The sequence below is a fragment of the Periplaneta americana genome, chromosome 10 (genome assembly GCF_040183065.1).
Source record: "Periplaneta americana isolate PAMFEO1 chromosome 10, P.americana_PAMFEO1_priV1, whole genome shotgun sequence".
Classification (NCBI taxonomy): Eukaryota; Metazoa; Arthropoda; class Insecta; order Blattodea; family Blattidae; genus Periplaneta; species Periplaneta americana.
In genome coordinates, this window is record NC_091126.1 from 79732047 (window position 1) to 79759023 (window position 26977).

General features: G+C 35.9%; 2 protein-coding genes across 3 annotated transcripts in view; both read left to right on the plus strand.

Moving 5' to 3' along the window:
- Positions 1-2009: 2009 nt before the first annotated feature.
- Positions 2010-2741, plus strand: Tcs1 (Threonyl-carbamoyl synthesis 1). Its single transcript, XM_069837785.1, has one exon. It carries the CDS (start codon positions 2010-2012, stop codon positions 2739-2741), a length of 732 nt encoding a protein of 243 aa, XP_069693886.1.
- Positions 2742-2800: 59 nt separating this feature from the next.
- Plekhm1 (Pleckstrin homology and RUN domain containing M1) overlaps positions 2801-26977 on the plus strand; it is a 42074-nt gene continuing 17897 nt past the window's right edge. Inside the window, exons 1-5 of one of the 2 annotated variants that reach the window (XM_069837778.1) lie at positions 2801-3103; positions 10820-11809; positions 20958-21026; positions 21125-21243; positions 24970-25189. In XM_069837778.1, coding sequence (XP_069693879.1) covers positions 2801-3103; positions 10820-11809; positions 20958-21026; positions 21125-21243; positions 24970-25189 — 1701 coding nt within the window. The remainder of the gene's footprint in view (positions 3104-10819; positions 11810-20957; positions 21027-21124; positions 21244-24969; positions 25190-26977) is intronic. The other variant, XM_069837779.1, reaches the window with a different exon arrangement.

The following is a 26977-nucleotide window of genomic DNA, read 5'->3' on the forward strand; positions in this document are numbered from 1 at the left end:
GACAAAGTTAGCATTTCAAAAAAATTTTCATGAACAGAAACACACGCCTTTTACTTTGTAATCTACAGAAATTGTACTTTTTCTTTTAAATCATCCATAATAGTTGGTGTTTCAGCATTTTGCCAATTACGTTCAAAACACTGTGTGCTAGAAGGATTACCAGGGACACATTCAGTGTGTGTATGCAGAATACACCAAAATGCCCAGCTCATATTGACTAGTATAGTACTAGAAGAGAGCTATATAGATCTTATTCAAATGGTTGTTTGCGACATGAACAACAGAATGTGTAGACTACGATTGTGTGACAATTGTCCTAATATAGTGTTGAAGCAGTTTCTATTCTGTAAATTTGAAGAATATAACCATAAAGTATGCAGATCAGCTTATTCATCTTGCTGCATAATATTCTGTTACGATGCACCCAATGGTTATTGCTTCAGACTACTCAGAGACATACTAAGGGAACTATTATACTCGTAGCATATTTATATTTTATTTTTGATAATCTCCCAGCTGGCTTCACAGAGGTGTTGATATGGTCTGACAGACCCTCTGCACAGTTTAGGAATAGGTATATGGCAGCATCTGTACCCATTCTACAAAACAAGCATGAAGTTAAAATTACATGGAAGAACTTTGCTGCATCACATGGGAATGGCCTGTTGGTGGTATTTTTGTACTATGCCCCTGTCATGTTACAAATCAAATTAAAGCCCATCAAAAATCTTTCAAATAAGACATTGGCCAGGTCTGTTTCTCATCTATTTCTAGAGAAAATGGTAATTAACTACTACAGGATGCAGTAATTCTTTTTATAAGAAATACAGTGCTTATACTAACTGGCTCCACAGTGAAGCAAGTGGCAGTATTCGACTTGGCAGCGATGTAAAGTTGGTACTGTGTAACACCTAGTTTGAAAATGTAGGAATATTACATCTCCTCTCTCGCTCCCTCCCACCCTCCACCATTCAATGCGGCCAAGGTCATTGACTACCTGCACGATACCAACATAACTCCTCGAGTCTCCACATTCTCCTAAGCACTTCTTCTGCTGAGTCAGTTATTATATGCACTGTGTGTGTATATATATATATATATATATATATATATATATATATATATATATATATATATATATATTTATATATTTATATATATTAATATTTGATAACTTTTAAATGGAAAGCAAAAAAATTGATCTTAAGATTTCCAGTCGTAACTATGTAAGGTCATTTAATATAGCAAGTCTCGTCAAAATCTGATAAGTCAAGGGAACTTTTAATTCGAAACTGTTGATTTGGTATGGAATGACTCCACCAGACCATTTTAGGTGTAAAAATATGCAGCATAGTGTAATGATGTATGTTGTAATATTTATGATACAATAAATTGTAATAATAATAATAATAATAATAATAATAATAATATGTATCTCACCTATGTATATCTGTCAGCTTGGGCAAGCTTCACTTACAGCAGGTACCTATGGAATAATCTTGTACAGTATGCTCATAATAAAATTTCTTAAGATATATAATTTTGTATAATGCGGAACTCAATTTGACAAATAAATTCGGTCCCTTGTGATTGTATTTTGAAGACGTTTTACTATAGATTTGTTTTGTACCTTTAAATGGGTGAAATCAATTTGTATTATTCATTTTTTCTTTGATTTTTTGTTCTTCTCAGTTTATGAATGTGGTCACATCAAAACTGCAAAAGTTTTAGGACTTATTAAGACACTACTTATATTGATGCTTTGAGTGTAATTTCACAATTTTATGAAATATGTTGTAAAATTGTGTTTCATTACAGGAAGTGGATGATGTCTTGGGAGGTGCTGCAGCATGGGAGAATGTAGATGCAACAGATGAGCGTTGTCCTAAATGTTCTCATCCCCGAGCTTACTTCATGCAAATTCAAACACGTTCTGCTGATGAACCTATGACTACATTCTACAAGTGTTGTAATACCAAATGTGGACATCGTTGGCGAGACTAAGACCTATGTCTAGTTCTTGTATCAGGTGTAAGAGGGTATCAGCATGTCCTCTGATACCTGTGAACGATTCGTTTTTGCTACCCCAACAGATACAGAAAGGAGTTGATCTTATTTATCAAGGTAGTGTGATTGCAATTCCCACGGACACAGTGTATGGTTTGGCATGTGCAGCCCAGAATCAGAGTGCTATTGAGAAATTGTACAAAATAAAAGGGCGAGATTTGAATAAACCTCTCGCTATTTGTGTTGGTAATGTAGAAGCTGTTTCTCATTGGGGAAAGGTGAGCAGCCTCCCATCCGGTTTATTGAATTCTCTTCTGCCTGGACCTGTAACTGTTGTTTTGGAGCGAACTGAGAGGCTGAATCCTAAACTAAATCCTAATCTGAATAAGGTGGGCATCCGTGTTCCTGATAGCAAATTTGTCCTTGGTTTGTGCAACAAACTCAAGGAACCTTTGGCTCTGACTAGTGCTAATGCCAGCAATGAGCCCAGTTGTTTGGCTCCAGAAGAGTTCCAGTATCTGTGGCATCATTTGTCTGCTGTGTTCGAATTAGGGACCATTGGTGACATCACTAGTCCTCGTGTAGGCTCCACCGTTGTTGATCTCTGTGTCCCAGGCAGATATCGCATTTTGAGATCAGGCAGTGCTCTTGAAAGCACGAAGGCAATACTGGAACACTTTGAAGTTGAACAGGATGTTCCTAATTGTGTGGATTCAGTGTCAATGGGTTATTGAGACCAAACATTAAAAATAGTGAATATTCTATTGTAATATAGCTGGTATCAAAATTGAGAATGAATTCTTTACTTCGAAGTGTGACTTCTCTTGGGGGACGAGAGGACCTAGTGAAAGAATCGTTAATATCTCAATTATCGACTAGTGTGAAAGAGGTTCAACTTGAAATGGCCCAGACTCAAGGTAATGGTGATATCACTGCCTCTTTGTGTACGGTTCTTGAAGCTGTATTCATTCACGGATTGAAGGATACATTCATGAATAGAGTGTCTCAGGCAATTGGCGCAGATCCTGACCAACGACCAGAACCCAGCTACTGGGGACCACTTCTTATTTTCTCGCATCGTGAAATTATAGATCAGGTGAGAAAATGAACTAAAAACATCAATTGTGGTGTGATAAATGTGAAAAAATGTAAGGTTTTTAACTAATGTTTGTGGTACTGATTTTCTTATTTTAGCAAGTGTTTAACTTCTTTTTCACTTAATTTTACTCTTATATTATCATATTTACTCACTTATTGGACTCTCTCTCTTATAAAACCCTTTCTACATTAAGATCAAAGTGTAAAATATAAATAAAAGACCATTCCGACATAATATGTACAGTAGAAGGCTCTAGGTTCTGTAGGCCTACTTTATCAATCACAAATACTCATGGAAAGATTGCAAGCTAAAACCCTTTTCTGAAACTATTTTCTGTCTAGCTTTTCTGTTAACTTCTCCAATTGTCTCCACACTGACAAAGAGTATCAACGTCTCTTTTTGTCTATTTATCTTCAAACTACCGACCATACTCTCTGTCCCATTATTTCCTCCATTGTCACAGCACAGACACAGACAAGTTTCAAGTTTATTTATTTAATACATCAGCCATTGCAGCCCGAAAGAGCAGAAGCTCGTGTTCAGTCGCAGTTCAGATCAGTGATACAGAATATTTCACAAAATTAAGAGAGTTCATTGAGTACAGTGACATTAATGTATAGTAAAATATATACAACATAATATAACAAAATATATCATTACAAATAGAAAAAACAGTATAAAAGTACATGAGAATTAGAGTATCAATTTTTAACTCAATTAGCTTAAAAGAAATACAAAACAATTAAGTAATTAATCTAATTTGTTTTCTAAATCTATTTGTGTTAAGAATACTTAGTTCAGGGTAAGCTCTGATTAAAACATTATATATTCTGGGTCCAAAATTTCTGCTGCTTTTTAATCCAGCTAGCATAGGGATGTGGCGACCCCATCGCCCATTGGTTTTACCAGTGCAATTAGTCTATCCGAGTATTGGCGGGATATTGCTAGCTACTGACGGGGGAGGAAATGCCCCTTCTCTACCTCAAAAACTGAGGTGGCAGGTCTGAATGCCAGATGGCAGCCCATCACCAGAAATGGAAGCTGTAGGCTGATAACCTGCACTTCCTAAATCTCTCCTATCAAAGAAACCAAGTTCAAAGAAAGCCAGAATGCTCTAAATTGACAACCTTTGGCATGAAACACTGTACTTGAAAGCATTGGCGAACAATAGAGTATGATGGCATGCTTTCATCAAGGCCCTATGCTTCCCTGTGGAGTGACCAGGACTGCTGCTGCTGCTGCTGTCCGACATTGGGATGGGAATCTGGTGTGGCTTAGTGGATAGAGCGTCAGCGTGTAGAGCTGAAAACCCGGGTTCAAATCCCAGTGCCGGAGAGAATTTTTCTCTGTTCCACTTATCCCTCATCATATTATGATGCAGAATTTCTGCACAGAAATATCATATGTACTTCAGCACATTGTAATAATATATGATATGTGAAAAATAATCACTTAGTGATTTAAGATGGTGCTTACTCTGTCGGATCCTGGCCACCTAGTCACTCATAACGAGTGCACCTCTGCACATGTATGGACATTGTGCATACACCTATGACGCAGTACATGAGGGTAGGCCACTAGAGGGAACCCAAGAGGTGGAACTTAAACTGAGAGGATTCAATCTGACATCGGGATGGGAATCCGGTGTGGCTTAGTAGATAGAGCATCAGCACATAGAGCTGAAAATCGGATTCAAATCCTGGTGCCGGAGAGAATGCTTCTCTCATCCTTCATCAAATAATGACGCAGAATTTCTGCACAGAAATATCATATGTACTTCGGTACATTGTAAAAATACCTGAATTGTAAATTTTGTACTGTAATTTAATGTGTTACAAGACTTCAGGTAAAGTTAATATACAGCATTTTTCAGGAGGAATCGTAAATATTTTGGTATGTTGTAGTACCAATAACTCTGAATAAATATGCTCATACAAACATGTATCTTCTTGTGGCTCACATTATGAGGCTTGTTGATACGAGGTGTGTTCAAGTTCTAAGGTCTCCGATTTTTTTCTGACAAGCTACTTGTCCTAAAAATTCGAAACTTCTGTCATTTCTCAATGTAATTTCTCTGCAGATGTAGGCATTTTTCACAACATTGATGCCATGATGCCATGGCTGCTGTGAACGCTTCTTTAGGGGTCTGTTTTGACTACTGCAAAATCGTTGATGCAATAGTGGCGCGACTGCAGAATGTGCGAACACGGAGATTATCCTTCATTGTTGGAAAAAGCCAAGAATCACTAGAATCCAGGTCAGGTGAGTAAGGAGCATGAGCAGCCACTTCAAAGTTGTTTCCACGAAGAAACTCTTTTGTTATGTTTTCAAATCTTCAGTCAGGATTGTGTGCACAGATTCCATGGAAATGCCAACTTTTGAGGCAATATCTTTCACAGTGAACTGGCGATACTCCAGCACAAGTTCCCCACTCGCACAATCGTATTGTCAGACCGGCTGGTGCGAGACCGAGGTTCTTTTGGCTCCTTGTCACATGGCACTCAGCCTTCTTTCAACTGTCACACCCATGAATGTTTATTTTTCACATTCATGACCCATCACCACATGTCTCACTCAACTGACGAATTTCAATTGGTGTCACACCACGCAAATGGAGAAAACAAATGATTACACGCTGTTCCTGTAGTGATAATGTCGCCATTTTAAGTATCAGAATTGCTTCTCATTCTGGTCTTATGGGCCTTGCCTAGTACACTGTTGCCATAAGATGCCTCCATTAGAAGAAAGAGGTATAATATCACTGTCTCACTCTCTCCCTAACATGTAGGCCTACAGTGTTCTCGCAAGTTCATCACACAAGATAGGTACAGTTTCTCTGGAAAATAATGAGACGATTGAATATTCCTAAGTCTCAGATGTAAAACACTGCGCATGATCAGAGACCAGAGCACTGATACACAAGATAACGAATATTGAGTTACTTAGATTCAGGCTATTTGGTTTGTTACTAGCATCGTTCTGAAATTCACTTCAAAAACCGCAAAAAATATGATAATATTACGTAAATAAAAGATAATTATATACATAAATCGTGTAGTTAAATCGACAATGGACCTTCATGACTAGATCGATACTCCGCACAGAAAGGAAAGCTTTCATGCCGTTTCAATAGCTCAGATGCTAAGACTTCTGCATCTCGTGTAGAAGAGTGCGAGTTCGATTCTTAGTCTACATCAACGATTTTTTTTTGTCTAAATAACGTTGAAATAGCTAAGTAACGTTGAAATAGAGTTTTACAAAGTCCTGAGATTAAGTGTTAATGATCACAGACAATACAAAATTACAAGTTATAATATTATAAACGTTAATCTAATGAATGCATTTATATACACACATATACAATGTAAATGCATATATATTAAAACCTAACAATTAAAATGAAACTAAAAAATATTCCTAAGACACACAGACAAACTTTTACAAAGGTTTAGAGTCCTTAGGCTATGTAATTTGTTGAGTAATTATTACAATATTTTATTAGTAGCTTTCCCAAATGTGTAATAAATGCACTCGCACGAAACAATTTTTGTTAAAAGTGTGGCTTTGGATTATTTTATTCTCACCCCTTCAGTTGATTTTAACTATTTTATCTACGTGTTTGCAATAGTGTTTAATTTAATGTGCTTTCAACTTTATTCATATTATGATTGAATGAAAAAGGACTGTTGCAGTTATTGACTGATTACATATATTAATACTAATTATTAAATGCATCTGTTAAGTAACTAATTGCAGTATCTTTTGCAAAATCTTGAATGTTTAAGTTGTCAATAATATTTCTGTACTATATACTATAAGACGTTAAAAGAATTTTCAATAGATTTGGGATCCTCTACTTTATAATCACTGGTTTTAATGAAAAAATATTTTCTTTCTTAGGATATCTACAAGTTCAACTTTCATAATATTCTGAATAGCTTTAATTGCATTATCTGAATTTTATAATTTTCTATTCAAATGTATTCTATTTCCCTCTTTCATAATTGAAAAAGAGAAGGATAGCCACCTATGCCCACCGACGCCATCGAAATTCGAGACGAATTGTGGGATCAAGTTGTTGACACCTGGGAAGATCTCGCCGGGGATTAGAACTTATTCCACAATCTCGTGACATCCATGCCGGACTGACTTAGAGCTGTAATAGAAGCTGATGGCATGTGGACAAGATTTTAAGTTAACAGGTCTCTTTTTGTTTCGTATGATTTTTGTTTGAGGAAGAATACTTTTAACTTCCAAGTAAGATTTTTTTTTTTTGACGAGGTTCAGCCCACTTGTAAGACCCAGAAATTGGGCATAAATTATTCATATTTTTCGACAAATTAGATAGTCGAGGAACTGTGAAGGAATTAATTACACCTCAATATAAAAAAAAAGTTTTACCTGGGATCGAACACGAGACATTTCGGTTAAGCAGTGGAACCGACACGCTACTATATGAGCTACCGAGAAAAGACAGTGACAGCAGCAGTCTAGAATGTAGATCCCATAGCAGGCATTTGCCATTCGGTACAGAGAAGCAATGATATTTTGTGACCCGAGCTATGTTGTGAAATCCTGGCCTTAAATGGCTGTCTTCTTCGTGATCCTTATTCTGGTCCTTGTCCTTGTTGTGGTCCTTGTAACAATTCTTGTTGTATTGTCATGAAACGTATCGTTACGTCGATATCGAGTGAACCGTGCTGTAGAACTTTAACTTCCGACGACCAAGAGTCATCTCATTCCTTTTAATGGTAACTGTACATTGAGTATGCTCAAATGATAAAAAAAACTGTTAATGCCATAAAGATTTCTGCAAAACATGCACTATATTTTATATAGACAATAACTAGATTTCGGACATTTTAGGTCATTAACCAATTTTTAAGCGCTTCAATTTGGCTCTAAAATAAAAAAATAGACATTAAAATACAGTTTTAGGCACCTAAAAATACAATTTCAAGCAGCAAAAAATACGATTTTACACATTTATTTTTTTTACCTACTCAAACTATAATAACTATAACAATGCTAGTGAATATTGAGTATTACAATATACCGTGATAAAGACAGTAAGAAAAACTACTGTGGTTAGAATGTTTATTTTATTATGTCTTAAATTATGAATAATTAACTTATTATTAATGAACTCATTGGCCTCATTGCTCTCTATGGCTGCTGATACATAAGTCTTAATATTACTAATGGTTGGGTCACGAGGAACTATAATGAAATTTTTGGTGTAGTTTTGGACTTCACAAGAACTACAGAAGTCATATCTCTTAGATATTGCGATTGCTGTGTGTAAGAGATATTTTTCCATATTAAGAAATACTTTGGCATTACCTAATTATAAATTTTAATATTTTTGTGTAAAAGAATATCATACTCTTTCATATGTTACTTTTTGTAGATTCTTTTATAGATATATTAGAGCTATAATTGTTGTATTTTTATATTACAAATTGTTAATAATAATTTCTCACAAAGACAGGGAGACATCTGCTTGACAGACCAGGTAACCATTCAGATCCAGATTACAAACATACAAGAATTTAATTTAATTAACATGAAAACTGTACTAATTTGGAAACTAGTATTACTAACTATAAAAATTGCTATAAAATTTTGATACAATCACATTAATATGTAGAATACAAATGAGTATTTAGTATAAGTACAGAATCCTTAAGAATTTGTAGACAAATACTTTCTATATCATGCTGCTGTATACTTAGAGATTTCAAATAATTTTAGTATATTTAAAACAACTCTCCCAAGCTCCGAATGGAAGACCCTTTACCTCTCATGCGTGTATAGGTATATTATAACTCTCACTAAAGTGAGGGATGCATGGACGATAAATTTCCTCCTTTTCGTCGCTCACTTGTGTTGTCTGTTGTATATGCTACTCCATTCTCACAGTAGGATCCAGAATAAGGCCTCTTTCTTTCTTCCTGTCGCTCGCTACACTATCTTCTCATCAGAAACGCAATGGACTTCTTCGTACACCTCCCATTTAACTTTCCTTAGGGCTGTAGAAATAGATGAATGCACATGGTGGTGATGGGTGTTACGAAAAGAGTTTTCCCTTTGGGCAAAACCCTAGTACATCACCAAGGATTTCAATGTCTTTACAACCGGGCTGGTGGCAAAGCGTTGTTTGCTGACTCTTCCCAGGAACAGAACAAACTGCTGATATGATATTGCAGGATATTTTAAGTGCATTTGTCCACTTGGAACACGAGAGATTTTTCCTGTTACTCACCCACTTATTTGTTGTGTGACAGTCGCTGTAAACTTCGACCCCTTTCCCCTTGTGAGGTAATCTACACCATGCTTCATAGAAATTTAACTGCCAATGACCAGATTTAGACAAGGTCTCTTCATTACACTTAATATTTAAATGAGAGACCACTTCTTTCCTCTCTTCTTCAAAATTCCTACATGTAGAGCGTATAATATATAGATTTAAGATTATATGCAGCACACATTTTCCATTATTTACTTCACATTATAATCAAACAAGAACTTAAGTTATATACGGTACATAATATCTTCGTGGTTTTGTTGACAGTTAAATGTTGTGTATATTATGTAATAAACGCAGGAAATGTTGTAGGCCTATGTATTTCAATAATGTGAAATCTTGGCCTCAACTGTACCACCCCTACTTGTCTGTTAAATTTCTCAGCAGGGATGTTTGGCAAGAAAGTGGAAGGCTATTCCACCAATTTAGCTATTACCTCATTATTCGCAAATTAAATATGTGGTAATTTTAGAGGTATCACAATATTTAGCATGTGAAATCGCTCTAGTTGTCAATGAAATTGTGTTCAATGAATTAAAGGAAACTAATTAATTCCAAATTATGAAGAAAAGATAAATATAGTTCATGGAACAGCCCCCAAATATTCAATGCTTTTTTCTTAATGTGGAATCCTCTATACCTGCTGTCACTAGGTTTCTGTGTGCCATACACTGTTGCCAACTGTCACGCATTCACAAAGAGTGCCCTCATCTTTTAAGCCAAATCACATGTTTATATGTGCTCCCAGTCCTGAGAAAAAAAAATCAGAGACTTTAGAACTTGAATGCACCTTGTACAAAATAAAAGCTTTAAAAGTGTTAAAATACTGTAATTATTTTTTGAAAGGTAATGTATCTTGGGTTTTTTTTAACAATTCTAATACTTAAGTGTTTGTATTTTGTGTTACTGTTTATGTTTAGATATACTGGATAAATTGAGCAAATTTTATTCGTGAGTGATGTTGAAATTTGTTAAAATATATGTGTATAAGTTGGATTATTTGAATGTAAGGAATTGGCATTTCTGCACTTGCATAGATCATACCGTCAGTTTACAAGCAAAACACATTAAGTCAATGATATAACTTCTCAGAAAAAGGTGTTTGAAAGTTCTTGACAAAACTGAATCCTCAAAATACTGTACTATTTTTAGCAAGTTGTTTCTCTTCCTGTGTGTTTATTTTTCCAATTCTAAGTTTATACACATACATTAAGTACATTGTATACGCCTTTTTCTCAGAAGTAATATTTTTTATTTAATATGTGTTGCTTGTAATCCGGCGATACATTCTTGAGATGAAGAATTTGAGGTAGCATTGTACTTCTAAATATTGTAACTGAGCTCATGCAGTACAGTGCAAAGTAATTGAGAATTTGTGTTTTGATGAATGTTTATTTTTGTTGCAGATAAATGCGTTGAATTTGATAACGACTGATGTAGGCCGTTGTAGGGCATGGCTACGTCTTGCTTTGAATGATGGACTATTATCAAGTTACTTGGAGTCAATGCGTCGAGATGGCAGTGCTCTGAAACCCTACTACCGACGCTCAGCTTTCTTACGAGATACTGACATGCTAGATGTGGCACAACGTCTGGTTGAAGGTTTAGAGTCTTGTCCTTTGTCTATAGCATGCAATTCTAGTCTTCTGAATGTCTGGACAAACCCACCGCTTTTGCTTGCTGGACTCTGGACACCGCCACTTCGTTCATGTCCGGTTGTTTCTGGTGTGGATGTTGCCAGCACTCTGGATAGTGTAGAAACAGCAGCGACTGATGATTCTGTAAGCTCAGCTGTATCATTATCTTCTCACTCCTATGAAGGATCAGGTTTAGGAACTATGTTAGCACTTAATGAAGATGAAGCATTAAAGATAATTTTAGGAACACCAGTCGATGATGCTCCTTTAGTCAATTCTGCAATGCTTTTAGATAAAAGTGACAGTAATGAGGAAAACGCGAATATAGCCACAAATGAGTGTGTGGTAGAAAACACATCTAGTCAGGGGACGGATATTCCAAGCAGAAATGATAAAAATGATGACTCCTTTGGAGATGATGATGGACCATCAAGCGTTGGGAATTCCCTTGTTGGAAGGGCAGGATGGTCTTCTTCTTTTGAGGAGGTTCCAGACACAGCCGGTGAAGAAGCTACCAGGCCAAGAGAGGTGGATGTTGCACCGTCAGCATCTCGCAAATCTATTACATCCATAACGAGAAATAAATCTGCATTGCTCCGAAGTCCAAGTGAGGTGCAGAGCTACCATTCCCTGCTCGAAAGCTATAATCTCTTGTCTGGGTCTTATGTCAAAACTCCAGATCTTCGAGACTTCATGCAGAGGTTTGAGGGCTCAGAAAGTGCGACAGACACTACCTTGGGAACTGAAGCAGAAGATCCGGTAAGTGGGAGAAAAGTACAGTTTTTTATTGTACAGTTTTCTAATTCACTTAGTAATTAGTGAAGTTTTGCTATGAATAGAATAACAACAAACGTGCTTTCTCTATAATATTCGATCTTGCCATTGTGTAAACTTTAAATATATGGTTCTTGCTTTTTCACATCAGTGACATCTTGTCCAACTTCTGCTTGAAGTGAAACTTTTGTGTTGTTGTGCTACATCAAAGATAAGTATGGAGTCATAAATAAGATACCTGAAATGTCATACTTACACAGAAGAATGATGTAGTGAAATTCAGTAAATCCTTCTTAACCGAATTTTGCTTAACCAAAATCTAGCTTAACCGAAACAGTGGAGTAAAAATGAAATACATACTGTATTTTTTGTACTGTAATAAACATGCCTTAAAAAAATACTGTAACTTTAGTACAAAACAAGAATGTAACTTTTATTCAAAACAATAATCACTTTCTATAACTGAATGTAAACACTCCCGTCAACAATGGGATTTCCACTCCACACAGTAACACAGTATTCGTTATTGCACTCCACAGACGGCAATGACAATTTACTTGGATTATTGAGAACAACAATGTACTACTAATCTTAACTAATGTTCACAAAGCACTATTTACAACACAAAACTGTCAGTTCACAGTTCGTTTGCCTTGGCTAATTCTTCTAGCTCAGTCACTCGAGTTCACAGTATCTCGAACCCCAGACCTTCAGAGACAGTCCACTGAACTTCGAACTCAGGTCCCCCAACTGTGGTCCACTGCACTCAAACTCAGGACTTCCGGCTCCCACAGTTACGGACACAACTCAAGTCGAACTCTGGTCTCGAAGCTGGCGTCACTGCTACACAAGGCTGCCTTGCTGTCCAAAACTAGCAACGACTGCAACTAACTAACTCAAGTTCACTCACATGTCATATTATAACTAAACCATAGTTTCCGGAAAGTACGATGCTGGAAATTTCTACAGATGACCAGAAGATGGCGCCTCTCGAATTCTCTGGATTTCTCCCCTCAGTCGCAGGCGCATTACTTCCCCCTCTCTGCCGCGGTCGCTGTCTCCTTACGTCGTGCCTTGCCGCAGCGACCATCGTTTCGTCTTCCCTCCGCAGCGCACCCTCAGCGCTCCACGGAGCTCGCTTCGTCTATCGGGCCTCATGTCTTCTCGCGCGCCCCCCTTGTGTGGGACACGTGATCGACACTTGACGTGGATGTCACAATACTGTCTAAAAATATGAACTGTATCTTATGTACCGAAGGTTTGTCAATGCATACCAATGAGACAGCAACAGTCTTCTCATTTCACAGCAAAACTACAAATAAGGATGAATGCCCTTTAAGAAATGCAGTAGGTGTAGAAATCTGCTTTCTACACTCTCCATTCAATTGTTTTGTATTCATTAGCTGCCAGTAGATGTACGATGGTCCCATTAAGTTAAAGTAATTCTTTCTTTACATACCTTTTGTTCCACCTAGTTCTTATCTCAAGAATTGTGGAACTATTATGGCTGAATGAGAGGTGCAACTGATTTCCATGTGTATTCATTTCTGTGATGCTGTAAGTGTTAAGCATTTGTTAGTGCATATTGTATTAAATTATTTTAACAAGTGTGTGCTTTTACAATTTCAACAAAATGTATGTAGTAGAGCGTGTTGTTTAGTCAACTGTCCGAAGACAGGTCTGAACCTCACAAGCAACACCAAGAAGGCAACACTTATGAGGCAACTAGGCCAGGAGATAATGGGGTAGGGTGGCCGGTTCCTTTCCCCCTCCATTGCATACATTGCCAACTAGCTACATTATTACAATAAATTGCATTCTTTTGCTTTTCACTGTTACACGTATTAAATACTGTAGAATCTTCCTTTAACTACCAAAATAGTACCTGTGGATTATCAAAAAAAAAAAAAAAAAAAAAAACACACATTACCGAAAACAGCTCTGCCCCCTTTATTTCAGTTAAATTGGGTTCTACTCTACCGGTACCTATTTTTCTTTTAAAATATGAAGAAACTCTCCCAAATCTTATTTTGTGCCTTAGTAAGTCTCAATGTGAGCACCGTACATAGTTTTGCAGACATCAGAAGAAATATTAAATTTTCCTCTTATGTCACATACAGGGTGTATACAAGTTGGTGTCAAATATTTTGGTTGTTGGGGACATGTTCCTGACAACAATACATTGAAAAATTTCCATATACAGTAAACATGGTCTTGAAAATGCTTAGTTTCCGAGTTAATGAGGAGTTTGTCCTTCACTGATTCCTGAAGTGCAGTCAACTCAAATTGCTTTCATATTGTAACTTTTTTTTAGAACAGAACATGGGATTTTTTCTTTTGATTGTCCTCTTATTGTTCCTTAATTCTTACTTCTGATAGGAGTCAGACATTGGTGGTTTCTCAGAAACAAATTGCACCATTCAGTGGATGATATACATCTGTATGTTATCTGCCATGATGGTGCTTCAGCTCACTTTAGTCTGAGAGTTTATTTCAATCATTATTTTCCGCAAAGATGAATTGATTGAGAGGACACCAATGAACGGTCTGCCCGGTTGCCAGATTTAAGTCAAATGGATTTTTATTTCTGGGAACATTTGAAGTCCATAGTTTACACAGTTCCTGTACCTAATATTGATGTTCTGAGAGAGTGTATCCTAAATGAATTTGAACAAATACGAAACACTCCAGGCGTTTTCAATAGATTACACCAAAGCATGAAACACAGGCTCAAGGGATGCATCAACACAACTTTTGTATTATTGCTGTTATTTATTTTTTTTTTATAAGAAGTTCCCTAGTATCACGTGTACTGTGAGCTTGTTTGTTAGTATTAAAGTAGCGTAACTTTGGAACTAAGCATTTTCAGAACCATGTTTATATGAAAGTTTTTCAATGCTTCGTTGTAGGAATATGACTCCAAAATATTTGGCACCAATTTGCATACACCCTGTATAGTTTTTTTTTTCTTCTTGCAATTCCTCGCACAAAGAAATTAATGTATATAACAATAGGGCTTCTTAGGAGCCAGAAAATTGGTAGAATTGTACACACAAAAGATTTACTTCAATTTATATCTATCAGTGGTGCCAACATTGAGATATTCTAAGGTGAGAAACAAAAATGTGTAGAGATTCCAAAAATTTTGAAAGAAAAATTACTTCTCTTCTCCATTATTTTTCCAGTTGCCAGTATGTGAGTATGAAATTCAGGATGTCTTATTCAATGACTCTGTATTAAGAATTAGAATGATTTCCTCATTTAATGCCTCCCTGACATAGATGTTGAATTATCACAGCACACAACTGCTTAAGGGTCCCTCATCAAGCTGACCCTTGTGAAAAAGGCTTGTAATTCATCCTTCCCTTGTAAATATGCCTTCATAAAGAAGTGTCCAATCTCTTCATATTCATTAAAATTTGTATTCCTGCTGCATGCAACAAAACATGTGATATTGTAACCTCAGCTGTGCTTTCATTTCTTTGTTTCAAATAGCTCATGCATTTTGAGTTAGTAATTTTTCCCTACTTTACAGTCAAAGTAATGTGTCACAAACAAGTAACCAGAAACCTTTGGCTTGGTATTTCTAAAAGTCAGGATTCAGTTAGTGCCTACTATTCTGACTGGTGATGTTAGGTGCATTTTATGGCCATAATGTTGTTGGTTTGTCCTTACATATGTTTTTACAAAATTACATGTTATAATTTTATGACAAATTTTGTAAAAATTTTTCAAATATTAAATGCTTTCCAATGAGATTATTTATCACTATAAATTTTTGTCACAGTGAAACATTTTTTTTTTCTAGTGTTGTGCACTAGAATACTGCAAGACACTCCATTTGCTCACTCGACTCACTTGAAGTCTCCCAGCCTTGAGCCTAATATTGTCGAGCATACCATGCTTGTAATGGACATGATTACATGTAGTTGGCATATTTTATCGTCACTTTCAAGGCTACTGCAATACCAGTCTCTCGCACTGTAATTTTAAAACTAGTTAGCATAGCATTCAACAGATATTTATATACATTCTTCTTCTTCCTTTAGTATTGTTACCCTTTGTGAATTTCATTATTCTCCAGTGATTTTGAGTCATTTCTGCCTCTAGCAATGTTTTCAGTTTTTTTAATGAAATTATGAATGTGATGTTTTATAATACTCCGACAAACCTCTTCTTTTTCATCATAAAATTTTAATACCTCCCTTCACTAGTTTACCCATGCATAACAAATAATTTATAACCAAGCAGAAATTTTTCTTAACTATAACTTAATCTTAAGGTATTCCATAACCTGATGAGGTGGTTACCATTGGTTTTCGAAATATTTCTCAACAAAACATAGAAATAATTTTGTTATAATAAATTTTTCTTAAATAATTTTGTTGTTATAATAAATTTCTCTTACTGAAACGTTTTTCCATAAACATTTCGTTTATGAGTTTATTCTGTGTATTGTAAGAGTCGCAAAGAAAATCATCTTAGAGTCCTTGAATTTCACACCATTGATTTGATTTCAAATAAAAATAATTAGTATTTTTATTAAATTACTTATTTCATGCATATCATTCTCGGATAAATTGATTGTACATACAGAATATGAACAAAATCTGAATCCAGTTCCTAAGGCAAATACGCTACCACCTGAGCTATGCTGGTGGCTACAAGGAAATTTTTTAACATGCTAACATAGCATTATGAATTAACCATGACAGTAGTACCTTTCTTGGCCTCGAAATAAAAGCCCCTTAAGCCCAAAGGATGAGATGGTATATCAGACTTTGACACTGCATAGCAGCTTTTGATAGAGTCTTTCAGGATTTTGACTTGAACAATAGCAAAAGTTTTGCTTATTGACAAAGCCTGATAGGTGGAAATGAGATCATCGAAAGATTGTTTACAAGGCCTGAATTCACATTTATCGTATTCAGTAAGTGTTGACAGAAAGAAAGTCAGTTTGTATGATCACATATTATTCAGTACGTGCACTATCTGAATCTCATGTGGGTAGAAGTGGAGATCCTTGTGTAAAATCCTTCATACATTTCGATTAGAAATGTCAAATGATATCATGTGCCTATGTACTGAATGTCTAGGACAGGGATGGCGAACCTTTTGTGACTAATGTGCCACTTGATGTTTGGTTCATTATTTTTAATTGCCCTGTGTACCACCTCTTACTTTTCTTAAAATGTCACCATGAGACGCCTTCCATGACTTCCAAATTATATTGTGTAATATGTTATTATATTTATCAAATGTAAACATATTGGATTGCATGTTCTGTAGTTTTATTTTGCAAATACCACAAAAATTACATTTGGGAAATAGTTTAAGACCAAAATAAATTTTACTTTAACCTAATATACTTTTTTAATACACCGTGTTCCGCTTATAAGTATAATAAAAGAAATAGTTATAATTTCATAACAATGCATGCAAATGGGTTAAGATTGGTACCATTGTAAAGAGGAAATTGGGAAGTTTTAATCCATTGTTGTTACTTATTTTTAGAAGACTCACGCATGCGCAGATCATTAAATAAGAGAATTCGTATCGTATCTTTAGTCAGTCAGCATGTGGACGCCACAGCAGAAAGCCTTTTGTGTGCTGTCATTAGCAGAACATAGATCCATAATTCGTGTACAGCGCTTGTTTCGCCGTCAGTACAATCTTAGACCGAGGGAAGCTGTACCGACGTACGTCTCAATAATGAAATGGGATAGGCAGCTCAGAGAAACAGGAAGTTTGTTGTCTAATGCAGGTAAACATTCCAAGCGTAAAGTGTCTGACGAAAATGTCGAACGGATTCGCGAGGCATTTCAGAGAAGCCCGCGGAAATCCATTCGACAGGCTAGTGTGCAGTTGAACATCCCACCAACAACAGTGCATACAGTGCTCCATAAAAGATTGCGTTTGCGAGCGTACAAGCTGCAACTTCATCAGATGATTACGCCGAATGATAAACTGGAACGAAAACGCTTTGCAGAAACAATGTTGGATAAAGTGGACGATGACGACACATTTCTAACTCGAGTCTGTTTCTCAGATGAGGCAACCTTCCACGTCAGTGGAAAAGTAAACCGACACAATTGTCGCATCTGGGGGTCGGAAAATCCAAGTGTCGTAATTGAACACCAACGGGATTCCCCTAAATGGAATGTTTGGTGTGGGATCATGCGTGACAGAATCATTGGTCCCTATTTCTTTGCTGAAAAGACAGTCACTGCAAACACGTACCTGGATATGTTGCAACTGTATGCTGTGCCACAACTCCCAGATGGAGCAATTTTCCAGCAAGATGGGGCTCCACCACACTTTGCCAACATGGTTCGCACATTCTTAGACGAACAATTCCCTGCAAGATGGATCGGAAGAGGATCACCGTACATCACATGGCCTGCCAGATCACCAGATCTAACACCACCTGATTTTTTCCTGTGGGGGTTTGTTAAGGACCAGGTCTACAGGACGCCAGTACGTGATTTGGCAGACTTATAAGATAGAATTTATGCTGCTGTCAACAATGTTACACCACAGATGCTTCATAACACTTGGGTCGAGGTTGAATACCGGTTGGATATTTCCCGTGCCACCAATGGAAGCCATGTTGAGGTTTATGGAACATAAGGTAACAAAAATTCCCAGTTTTCATTCTTTGTAGCAGTTGGTTTCAACTATATACTTGTATTAATTTAGAAGTTATAGCTATTTCTTTTGTTATACTTATAAGCGGAACACCGTGTATAATAAGTCCATGTAATTAATAAATTATAACACACTTCCTTATTAAAGTGTAATTTAAAAAATAAAGAAATGGAAAGTGGTAAAAAGTTACCATTGGACTTCGTAATATCATACTTGATCACATTATTGTGAAACTTGTTGCTGAATCTTACTAACCATGATATCTATGCTTGGTTCATAGCATCCTGTCTTTAGTAACACGCAAAATGCACTTGGATATTAACCAAGACAGTGTCTAACCATTGACTTTGTAAAGATAATAGTGGAAAACAGCTGCTCACGGGTATATGAAGACCTGAAGAAAGTAATTAGAGCTGTAGCAAGTCTCTCATGGCCGAAAACCATTGTGGGAGACTATTTCACTGTTCAAGTATCAATTTATCTGGCTTCTGGATGGAGTATTCAGCATCAGCAGCACACGCTTTACTAAGATGTGTTCATGTGGTGTGCCACCAAAATTATGTGACATACATCATAGGTTCGCCATTCCTGGATTAGGAAAAGTTTCTTCCACGTGGTTTTAGGCATAATAGGTCGACTCTTGATCAGATTTTTTGTATTCGACAGATATTTGAGAAAAAACGGGAGTATAAGGGTATAGTACATCAGTTATTAACAGATTTAAAAAAGGCATATGATTTGGTTAAGAGAGAAGTTTTATATAATATTCTTATTGAATTTGGCATTCCCAAGAAACTAGTTAGATTAATTAAAATGTGTCTCAGTGAAACTTACAGCAGAGTCTGTATAGGCCAGTTTATATCATATGCTTTTCCAGTTCATTGCAGGGTAAAGCAAGGAGATGCACTATCACCTTTATTTTTTAACTTCACTGTAGAATATGCCATTAGGAAAGTTCAGGATAACAGACAGGGTTTGGAATTGAACGGGTTACATCAGCTTCTTGTCTATGCAGATGACGTGAATATGTTAGGAGAAAATCCACAAACAATTAGGGAAAACACGGAAATTTTACTTGAAGCAAGTAAAGCAATAGGTTTGGAAGTAAATCCTGAAAAGACAAAGTATATGATTATGTCTTGTGACCAGAATATTGTATGAAATGGAAACATGAAAATTGGAGATTTATCCTTCAAAGAGGTGGAAAAATTCAAATATCTTGGAGCAATAGTAACAGATATAAATGACACTAAGAAGGAAATTAAAATCAGAATAAATATGGGAATTGCCTGTTATTATTCAGTTGAGAAACTTTTGTTATCTAATCTGCTGTCAAAAAATCTGAAAGTTAGAATTTATAAAACAGTTATATTACCAGTTATTCTGTATGGTTGTGAAACTTGGACTCTCACTTTGAGAGAGGAACAGAGATTAAGGATGTTTGAGAATAAGGTTCTTAGGAAAATATTTGGGACTAAGAGGGTTGAAATTACAGGAGAATGGAGAAAGTTACACAATTCAGAATTGAACGCATTGTATTCTTCACCTGTCATAATTAGGAACATTAAATCCAGACATTTGAGATGAGCAGGGCATGTAGCATGTGTGGGCAATCCAGAAATGCATATAGAGTGTTAGTTGGTAGACTGGAGGGAAAAAGACGTTTGAGGAGGCCGAGACATAGAGGGAAGGATAATAGTAAAATGGATTTGAGGGAGGTGGGATATGATGATAGAGACTGGATTAATCTTGCACAGGATAGGGCCTGATGGTGGGCTTATGTGAGGGTGGCAATGAACCTCTGTGTTCCTTAAAAGCCATTTGTAAGTAAGTAAATAAGGTACATGTTTTATATTGCAGACCCTATTTTTAATTTTAGGGGTTCATGTTTGGATGGATTGGACAGAAGACACTGAATCATTACGTTGAACATTAAAATGATTCCAAAATAGATGCTGTGTGGACATGTAACCAGTATTGCTTTTTAGTAAGCTTCCATTGCGAATGCATGATTGCACAGTGCTCCCGACTACATAATAACTAAATGACAAAGTGGAAGCTGCAAGATTTTGGTAGTGTAGTTTTCCCTATTACTCAACTAACTCATTGTCGGAAATAAGAATGATGAAACTATATGTGGCTTCCTTGTCATACTAAAATGGAAGAGATGGTCCTATGAATTCTAATTGGATGCCCTCTGTTTTGAATTTAGTATGAGCATGTGGTAACAGTGGAATGCCCATTGTGATTAGTCGTCAGTATTATATTGATGTATTGGCTCCATTGATCACTAATATACATTTGCATATTGTCATATAATTATTGAATGTAGCTTAATAATGGGCCCATTAATTGAACGATGACTGCATATATGATGATGATTATAATTATATTGACGATGATGATTATTTATATGCTGTTTCACAAACCTCAGAGAATGAAACAGGTTTCCTGACATTGTGGTCTCGTTTTAAATTTGTTATAGTTCTCCTCATTGTATGGACTTGGGTTCGAAGTAGTACCCACGTCACCCACTTCTCTATTCGACATTCCTGTAAGTATGGGTTTTGGGAAGGGAATCTTTCCACTTTGGTGAGATACGTAGGAAATTCTGAAAAGTAACTAAAGATGTGATTAACTTGTGGTCTTCAGGAATTTGGAAGCTTGGTTCAGCAACTGGGTAAACTGGCAACAGAACCAGGTCTTGACAACCAGAATTATACATGCAAGGGTTGTGGCCATCCTGTTGGAATGAACTTTGGTAAGGCCAGGTAAGTTACTTATTACACTTTAATTTTGAGGTGCTGAATAACAAAATTTTGTTAAAAGCCAAGACAAAGGTCTACAATTTCTACATGTTCACCATAAAGTTAAACATGTATTGGAATTTAATTAATCATTTTAAAGATTTACTGCGTTGAAGCTTGTGTTTTATGTAATACTAAAATAATGGTCCCGCACCGTGGCGTCGTGGTCTAAGGCATCCTGACTAGGACTAGCATTACGGAATGCACGCTGGTTTGAGTCCTCATGGGGGAAGAAATTTTGTCATGAAATTTCGGCCAGTGTATGGGACCGGTGCCCACCCAGCATCGTAATGCACTTGGGGAGCTACGATAGGTAGCGAAATCCGGTTGCGAAAACCAGCTGTAACGGCTGGGGGATCATTGTGCTAACCACATGATACCTCTAATCTGGTTGGATGATCGTCCACCTCTGCTTCGGCATGTGGGAGTGAAGGTCAGCAGCCAGCTGGTCAGTCTGGGCCCATCACGGTCTGTAGTGCCACGGATTATTATTATTACTAAAATAACGAGTTTTAGTGCAGCATTATATTTTATATTAGATTACTTGAAAACATTCCACTTTGTACTAGCTGTTTCTGTATGACCAAGACATTGTTGGTTGAAAAGGTGGAGTAGATTAATCACCTATTTTTCATTTAATTTCCTTTAGTTTCCACACAAATATTTTATTATTTATTGACAGAATTCTTGTCACTGTTTTAATTAACTACCTATACACAGCAAAGAAAAATTAGTGAACATGTACCCAGATATACGATTCCTTGGCAAAAATCAAGACTCTTTTCTAGTTATGTAAATTCCCAATCACAAATTTTTCTTAGAAATTCGGATTTTATTTGGGAATATGGAAACATTTAAAATTTCTCTACTAATGCTCCTACCAGGAGTATAATGTAGTACACTAGCATTGCTGTTTTGGTGAGTGGTTAATAGGTTTTGCTTTTAAGTACATTGGATTCAATCCTCTTAACTTTTATTTTCAATTTAAATTGTAAAGTTTTTTTTTTTTTATTTTATTTAGATCTTAATTTTTTTTTTAATTTTGTTATGTTTCCAGTTAATGGATTATTTGTTACATAAAGTTAAAGAATATCCTGAGCTTATATTGTCCCTTGCAAGGCAGAGTATTATAAGCATCATTTTGCTAACTTTACAGGAGACATGGTTACAATACTTATCCAGCATAGCGGTGAATATGATATTCAAAGATTAAACCAACACTTATCAGAAGGAAAAATGTGTTCGAGGCCCATGAAACTTTCACAGTTGATGCAGAGTGCCGGACGATTTATCCTAAACACCTTAACTCATTTTCACTAAAATGGTGCTTACATCCTTTTTCTAGCAGGAAATGATAATATATACATTTTTGTAGATTTGCTACAGTGACCTTAACAAATTAAGACATTGCAATACCTTCATGACTTTGTAAGATAGGAGAAGGAAAACGAACTCTTGTGTAATTTTTTAACAATTAGGATATGACTAGGGTTGCCAAGGGTATGACCAATGGTTGCCAGATATCCTGGACATCCCAGGATTGTTCTGGATTTTAATGGTGTGTCCTGTGTCGAGTTATATTTATCCCAGAATGTCAAACAAATTGGAAAAATACAATTTTTGCTGTTTTCTATAAAACTATTTTTAAAATTCTTTACTCATTTTTTTCAAGACTCTGTCCAACACATCTTCATTATTGTCTTTAACACCGCCTGACACCTCCTCTTGGGTTGTATTAAAAACAATAATACTATAGTATGTGTTATATATTATACAGGATCTTTATTCTTTACTCTCTTTGAAAGTTTGTCTTATTGATAGTATTTAAACACTGTATCGTTCATTTTTCTCTATAGGTCAGGCTGTAATATGACATTTTTTTCTGACTTTATCAATAATTCTAAAAAATATTCATAATGTAGCAACAAAATTAAAAGTTCGGGTCCTATATAATAATAATAATAATAATTTTATTGCTAGAATAAAGATACATATCGTTTTTTGTATATATAAAAATCACTCTAGCACCTGCAGAAAGAGTACATACTCGTGTTCAGGAAAATTTTAAAAGAAGTATTCAATTAATTAACAAAGAATAAAAAGTAAGTATAGGAAAAGAAAAACACGGATATTACAGTTATTTATTGAAACTTTATATTGCTTCCCTAAACAATAATTTTTAATTTACTTTTTAAAATAAGAAGCACACTATTTGACTCCACACTACAGAATGCAAATGCACCCCCACTAGGGCCGAAGACATTGGAAGACGCAATGACCAGCAGTTCTGAAGATGGCTCCCAAGTCAAAACTATTCAACTAAAGTATTTTTAAACTTATTTCAAATTAACACGTGAAAGTAATAATATATATTATTCCTAAGCATTAGCAAATTGAATGTTTGGGAATTTGGTTATCTTGTTATAGAGCCTTGGACCAAAGTTGCTATCGTGATTATAAGCTACAGTTGTGATACATTTAGCTTCTGTCAAGCGTATTATGTTTTGATGTATTATATTTTTATATTTATGTGAATACAAATTAAATATGTTTCGATTTTTACATACGAAATTCAATAAGACATTGTTCTAAATTTGATGGATATCAAATACTTTAAATTCAGAGTACAACAGTCCTGCAGGATAATAAAGAGGCTTATTAAGACATATTTTGATTATTATTTCCTGTAGCAGTGTTACTGCTATGAGGGAGGTACTAAAAACACAACCCCATCCTATAAAATTCTATTGTAATATAGCTTATACTAATGTATACTAATATACTAATAATTAGTTGAAATACATAAAACGAATAAAATCAGTAAGTTGTATTGCAAATTGAATTAATTGAAATGTGTAGCCACATTAAAGTACGCAGTATTATCACCTGTCCTGGGTCCTTGATGAGAGAATCTGGCAACCCTGGGTATGACGATATAAAAATTAAAATGGATCCATAATATAATGAAATTATGTGAAGGAATGAGTTGAATGAAAAATGTAGAACTTCATTTGGTCATTTCAATTTACTTAATATTGCATTTACAAAAGGGGTTCATTAAGAGTGACTGCATTTCCAGTAAATAATATTCATAGTGTTGCTGTGACCTCAAATTGTAATCCACGTTTCCAGAAATAAAATGCAAGATTAAAAACAAGAGTAAATAGGAACTTGTCTTAATTTTTGCCAAAGAGTGTGAGTCTGCCTTTTTTTGTTCACCATAAATGTTTCGATTTCATGTTAAAATATATGTAAAAGAGGAAGGATTACTTCTGTCATTTGTTTCAGATACTATTTCTGTGAACCATTCTCGAAAACAACTTCTTTTTTTCAGTCTATGGGATTTTATTTTTATAGTCTGTTCTTTTAATTCTTTTTGGACTCAAGAAATTATAGTTACATTTTATGATCTGAACTGTGAAACATTAAGCTTTTTTTGCTTAAATCACATCAGAATGAGTCTATTCATTCTCAGACATTTCTGTTCTGTGTGGGAAATTTTGATGAGATCATTTTATTCATTTTTCTTAATTATATAAAAAAACATATTCATTGAATCAGCTTCCAAAGTACTAGTAACATAAAAGCTCCTGCTTATTTCACACAGGTGTTTCTGTTGATGAAGGAAACTCAGTTTGAGAGAGATTTCTAAGCAAGATAATTAAGAGTGTAATAATTTGATTTTTTTAGAGTATGCTCCTTTAGTGGAGGATATTTCTGTTCTGAATGTCATGTTGGAGAGGAGTGGGTTATACCAGCCCGTGCTATCCATAATTGGGATTTTCGTCGTTATCCTGTTGCACGACGTTCTGCTGCATTTCTCGAGGAGATTCAGCATCATCCTTTATTGGATCTTAAAGGTTTAAATCCCAGATTATACCTTGCTGTGGAAGACATGACGCAATTGCAGGTAACTAATAATAATTATCGATAGCATCAAAAAGTTATTACAGTAAGGAGGTGTACCACTGTGATTCCTATTTCTGGAACTATTGTTCTAAAAACAAAATTGAGTCACCAGTGTAGCTCACAAGTCAGTTGGCTAAGGCGCTTGCTTGCTGATTTGGAGTTGCACTTGCATGTGGGTTCGATTCCCACTTGGGCTGATTACCTGGTTGAGTTTTTTTTTCTTGTCAGGTAATCTGTGGCGAATCATAGGCCTCATCTCACTATCGTCAATCCCATCGATGCTAAATAACATAGTATAGACGTGTGCAAATTATTGGACTCAAATGATAATATGTATGATTCAGTCCACACCTGTGGAGTAATGGTCAGCGCGTCTGGCCGCAAAACCAGGTGGCCCAGGTTCGAATCCCGGTCAGGGCAAGTTACCTGGTTGAGGTTTTTTCTGGGGTTTTCCCTCAACCTAATATGAGCAAATGCTGGGTAACTTTCGGTGCTGGACCCCGGACTCATTTCACCGGCATTATCACCTTCATATCATTCAGATGCTAAATAACCTAGATGTTGATACAGCGTCGTAAAATAACCCAATAAAAAAATATATATATGATTCAAGTAACATTTATTTTACAAAACTCATTTATTACACACTGTTTGTAACAATATTTAATATGAAATCCTTTGTTCTTTATCATCAATTTTATGTGGTTTGGCATGCTGTTCATGAGATTTTCACATTGTTTTTTTATGTTTCCATCCCCATGCCATATTTGAATAAGTGTTTTCTATGAGGTCCACCTTGGTGGTAATCGTTGTTTTTTTTTTATGATAGACCAAAGATTTTCAATTGGATTTGCGTCTGGGCTGTTACCTGGCCAGGGAAAGACTTCTACATTGTTTTCAGCCAGAAAATTAGTTACTGATCTGACTTTGTGACAGGGTGCTGTATCCTGCATGAAGATACATTCACCATCAGGGAGCCAGTCCCCATTTGTGGAAAAATTCGGGTTTCTAGGACTTTCTTGTACTGATCCAGTCGCATAGAATCGTACAGAATTATTTTGTGGCCAGTAATTCATGATAATTCCGGTTGCGAATGCCAGCTATAATGGCTGGGGGGATCATCATGCTAACCACACAATACCTCCATTCTGGGTGGATGATCGTTCACCTCTGCTTTGGCATATGGGTGTGAGGCCAGCAGCCGGCTGATCGGTCATGGCCCTTTACAGGCTGTAGCGCCACAGATTATTATTTTTATTATTTAATTCATAATAATTATGAAAATGTAAAAAATGTGGTGCTGAGTCTAATAATTTGTATACGTCTGTAGTTGATACAGCGTCGTTAAATAACCAACTACAAAAAAAAACTGAATTGTTGTACATAATGCTTTTAATAGTTGTTTCTTTCAAAATAGTCCCTTTAGGCTCACACACAGATTCCAGCGAATTTTCCACACATTTGGGAGCATACTTCAAATTCCTCTTTCTTGAGTACCTTCAGGACCTTCTCCTAACTGTTTAAATTTGTTCTTTATGGAATCATATCGTTTTTCTTTTGATAATTTATGCTTCAGGAAAGACTGCTGCAGACAAATAGGAAAATAGGGCTGTTGGGAAGCATAGAAATGTTGAATTTTACTAGATATGGCTGCATAACAATAGGATACAGTGTACCAACGCAGTCATGATCTAGGATTCAGGACTTGTTGCACCACTGTCAGATATATCATTCTCACTTATTCTCTCGAAAACACTTTTTTTAATATTCTTGATTTACTGTTTGAAAA

Coding starts and splice junctions, on each gene's coding strand:
- Tcs1 (XM_069837785.1), top strand. CDS start 2,010: ATGTCTAGTTCTTGTATCAGGTGTAAGAGGGTATCAGCATGTCCTCTG.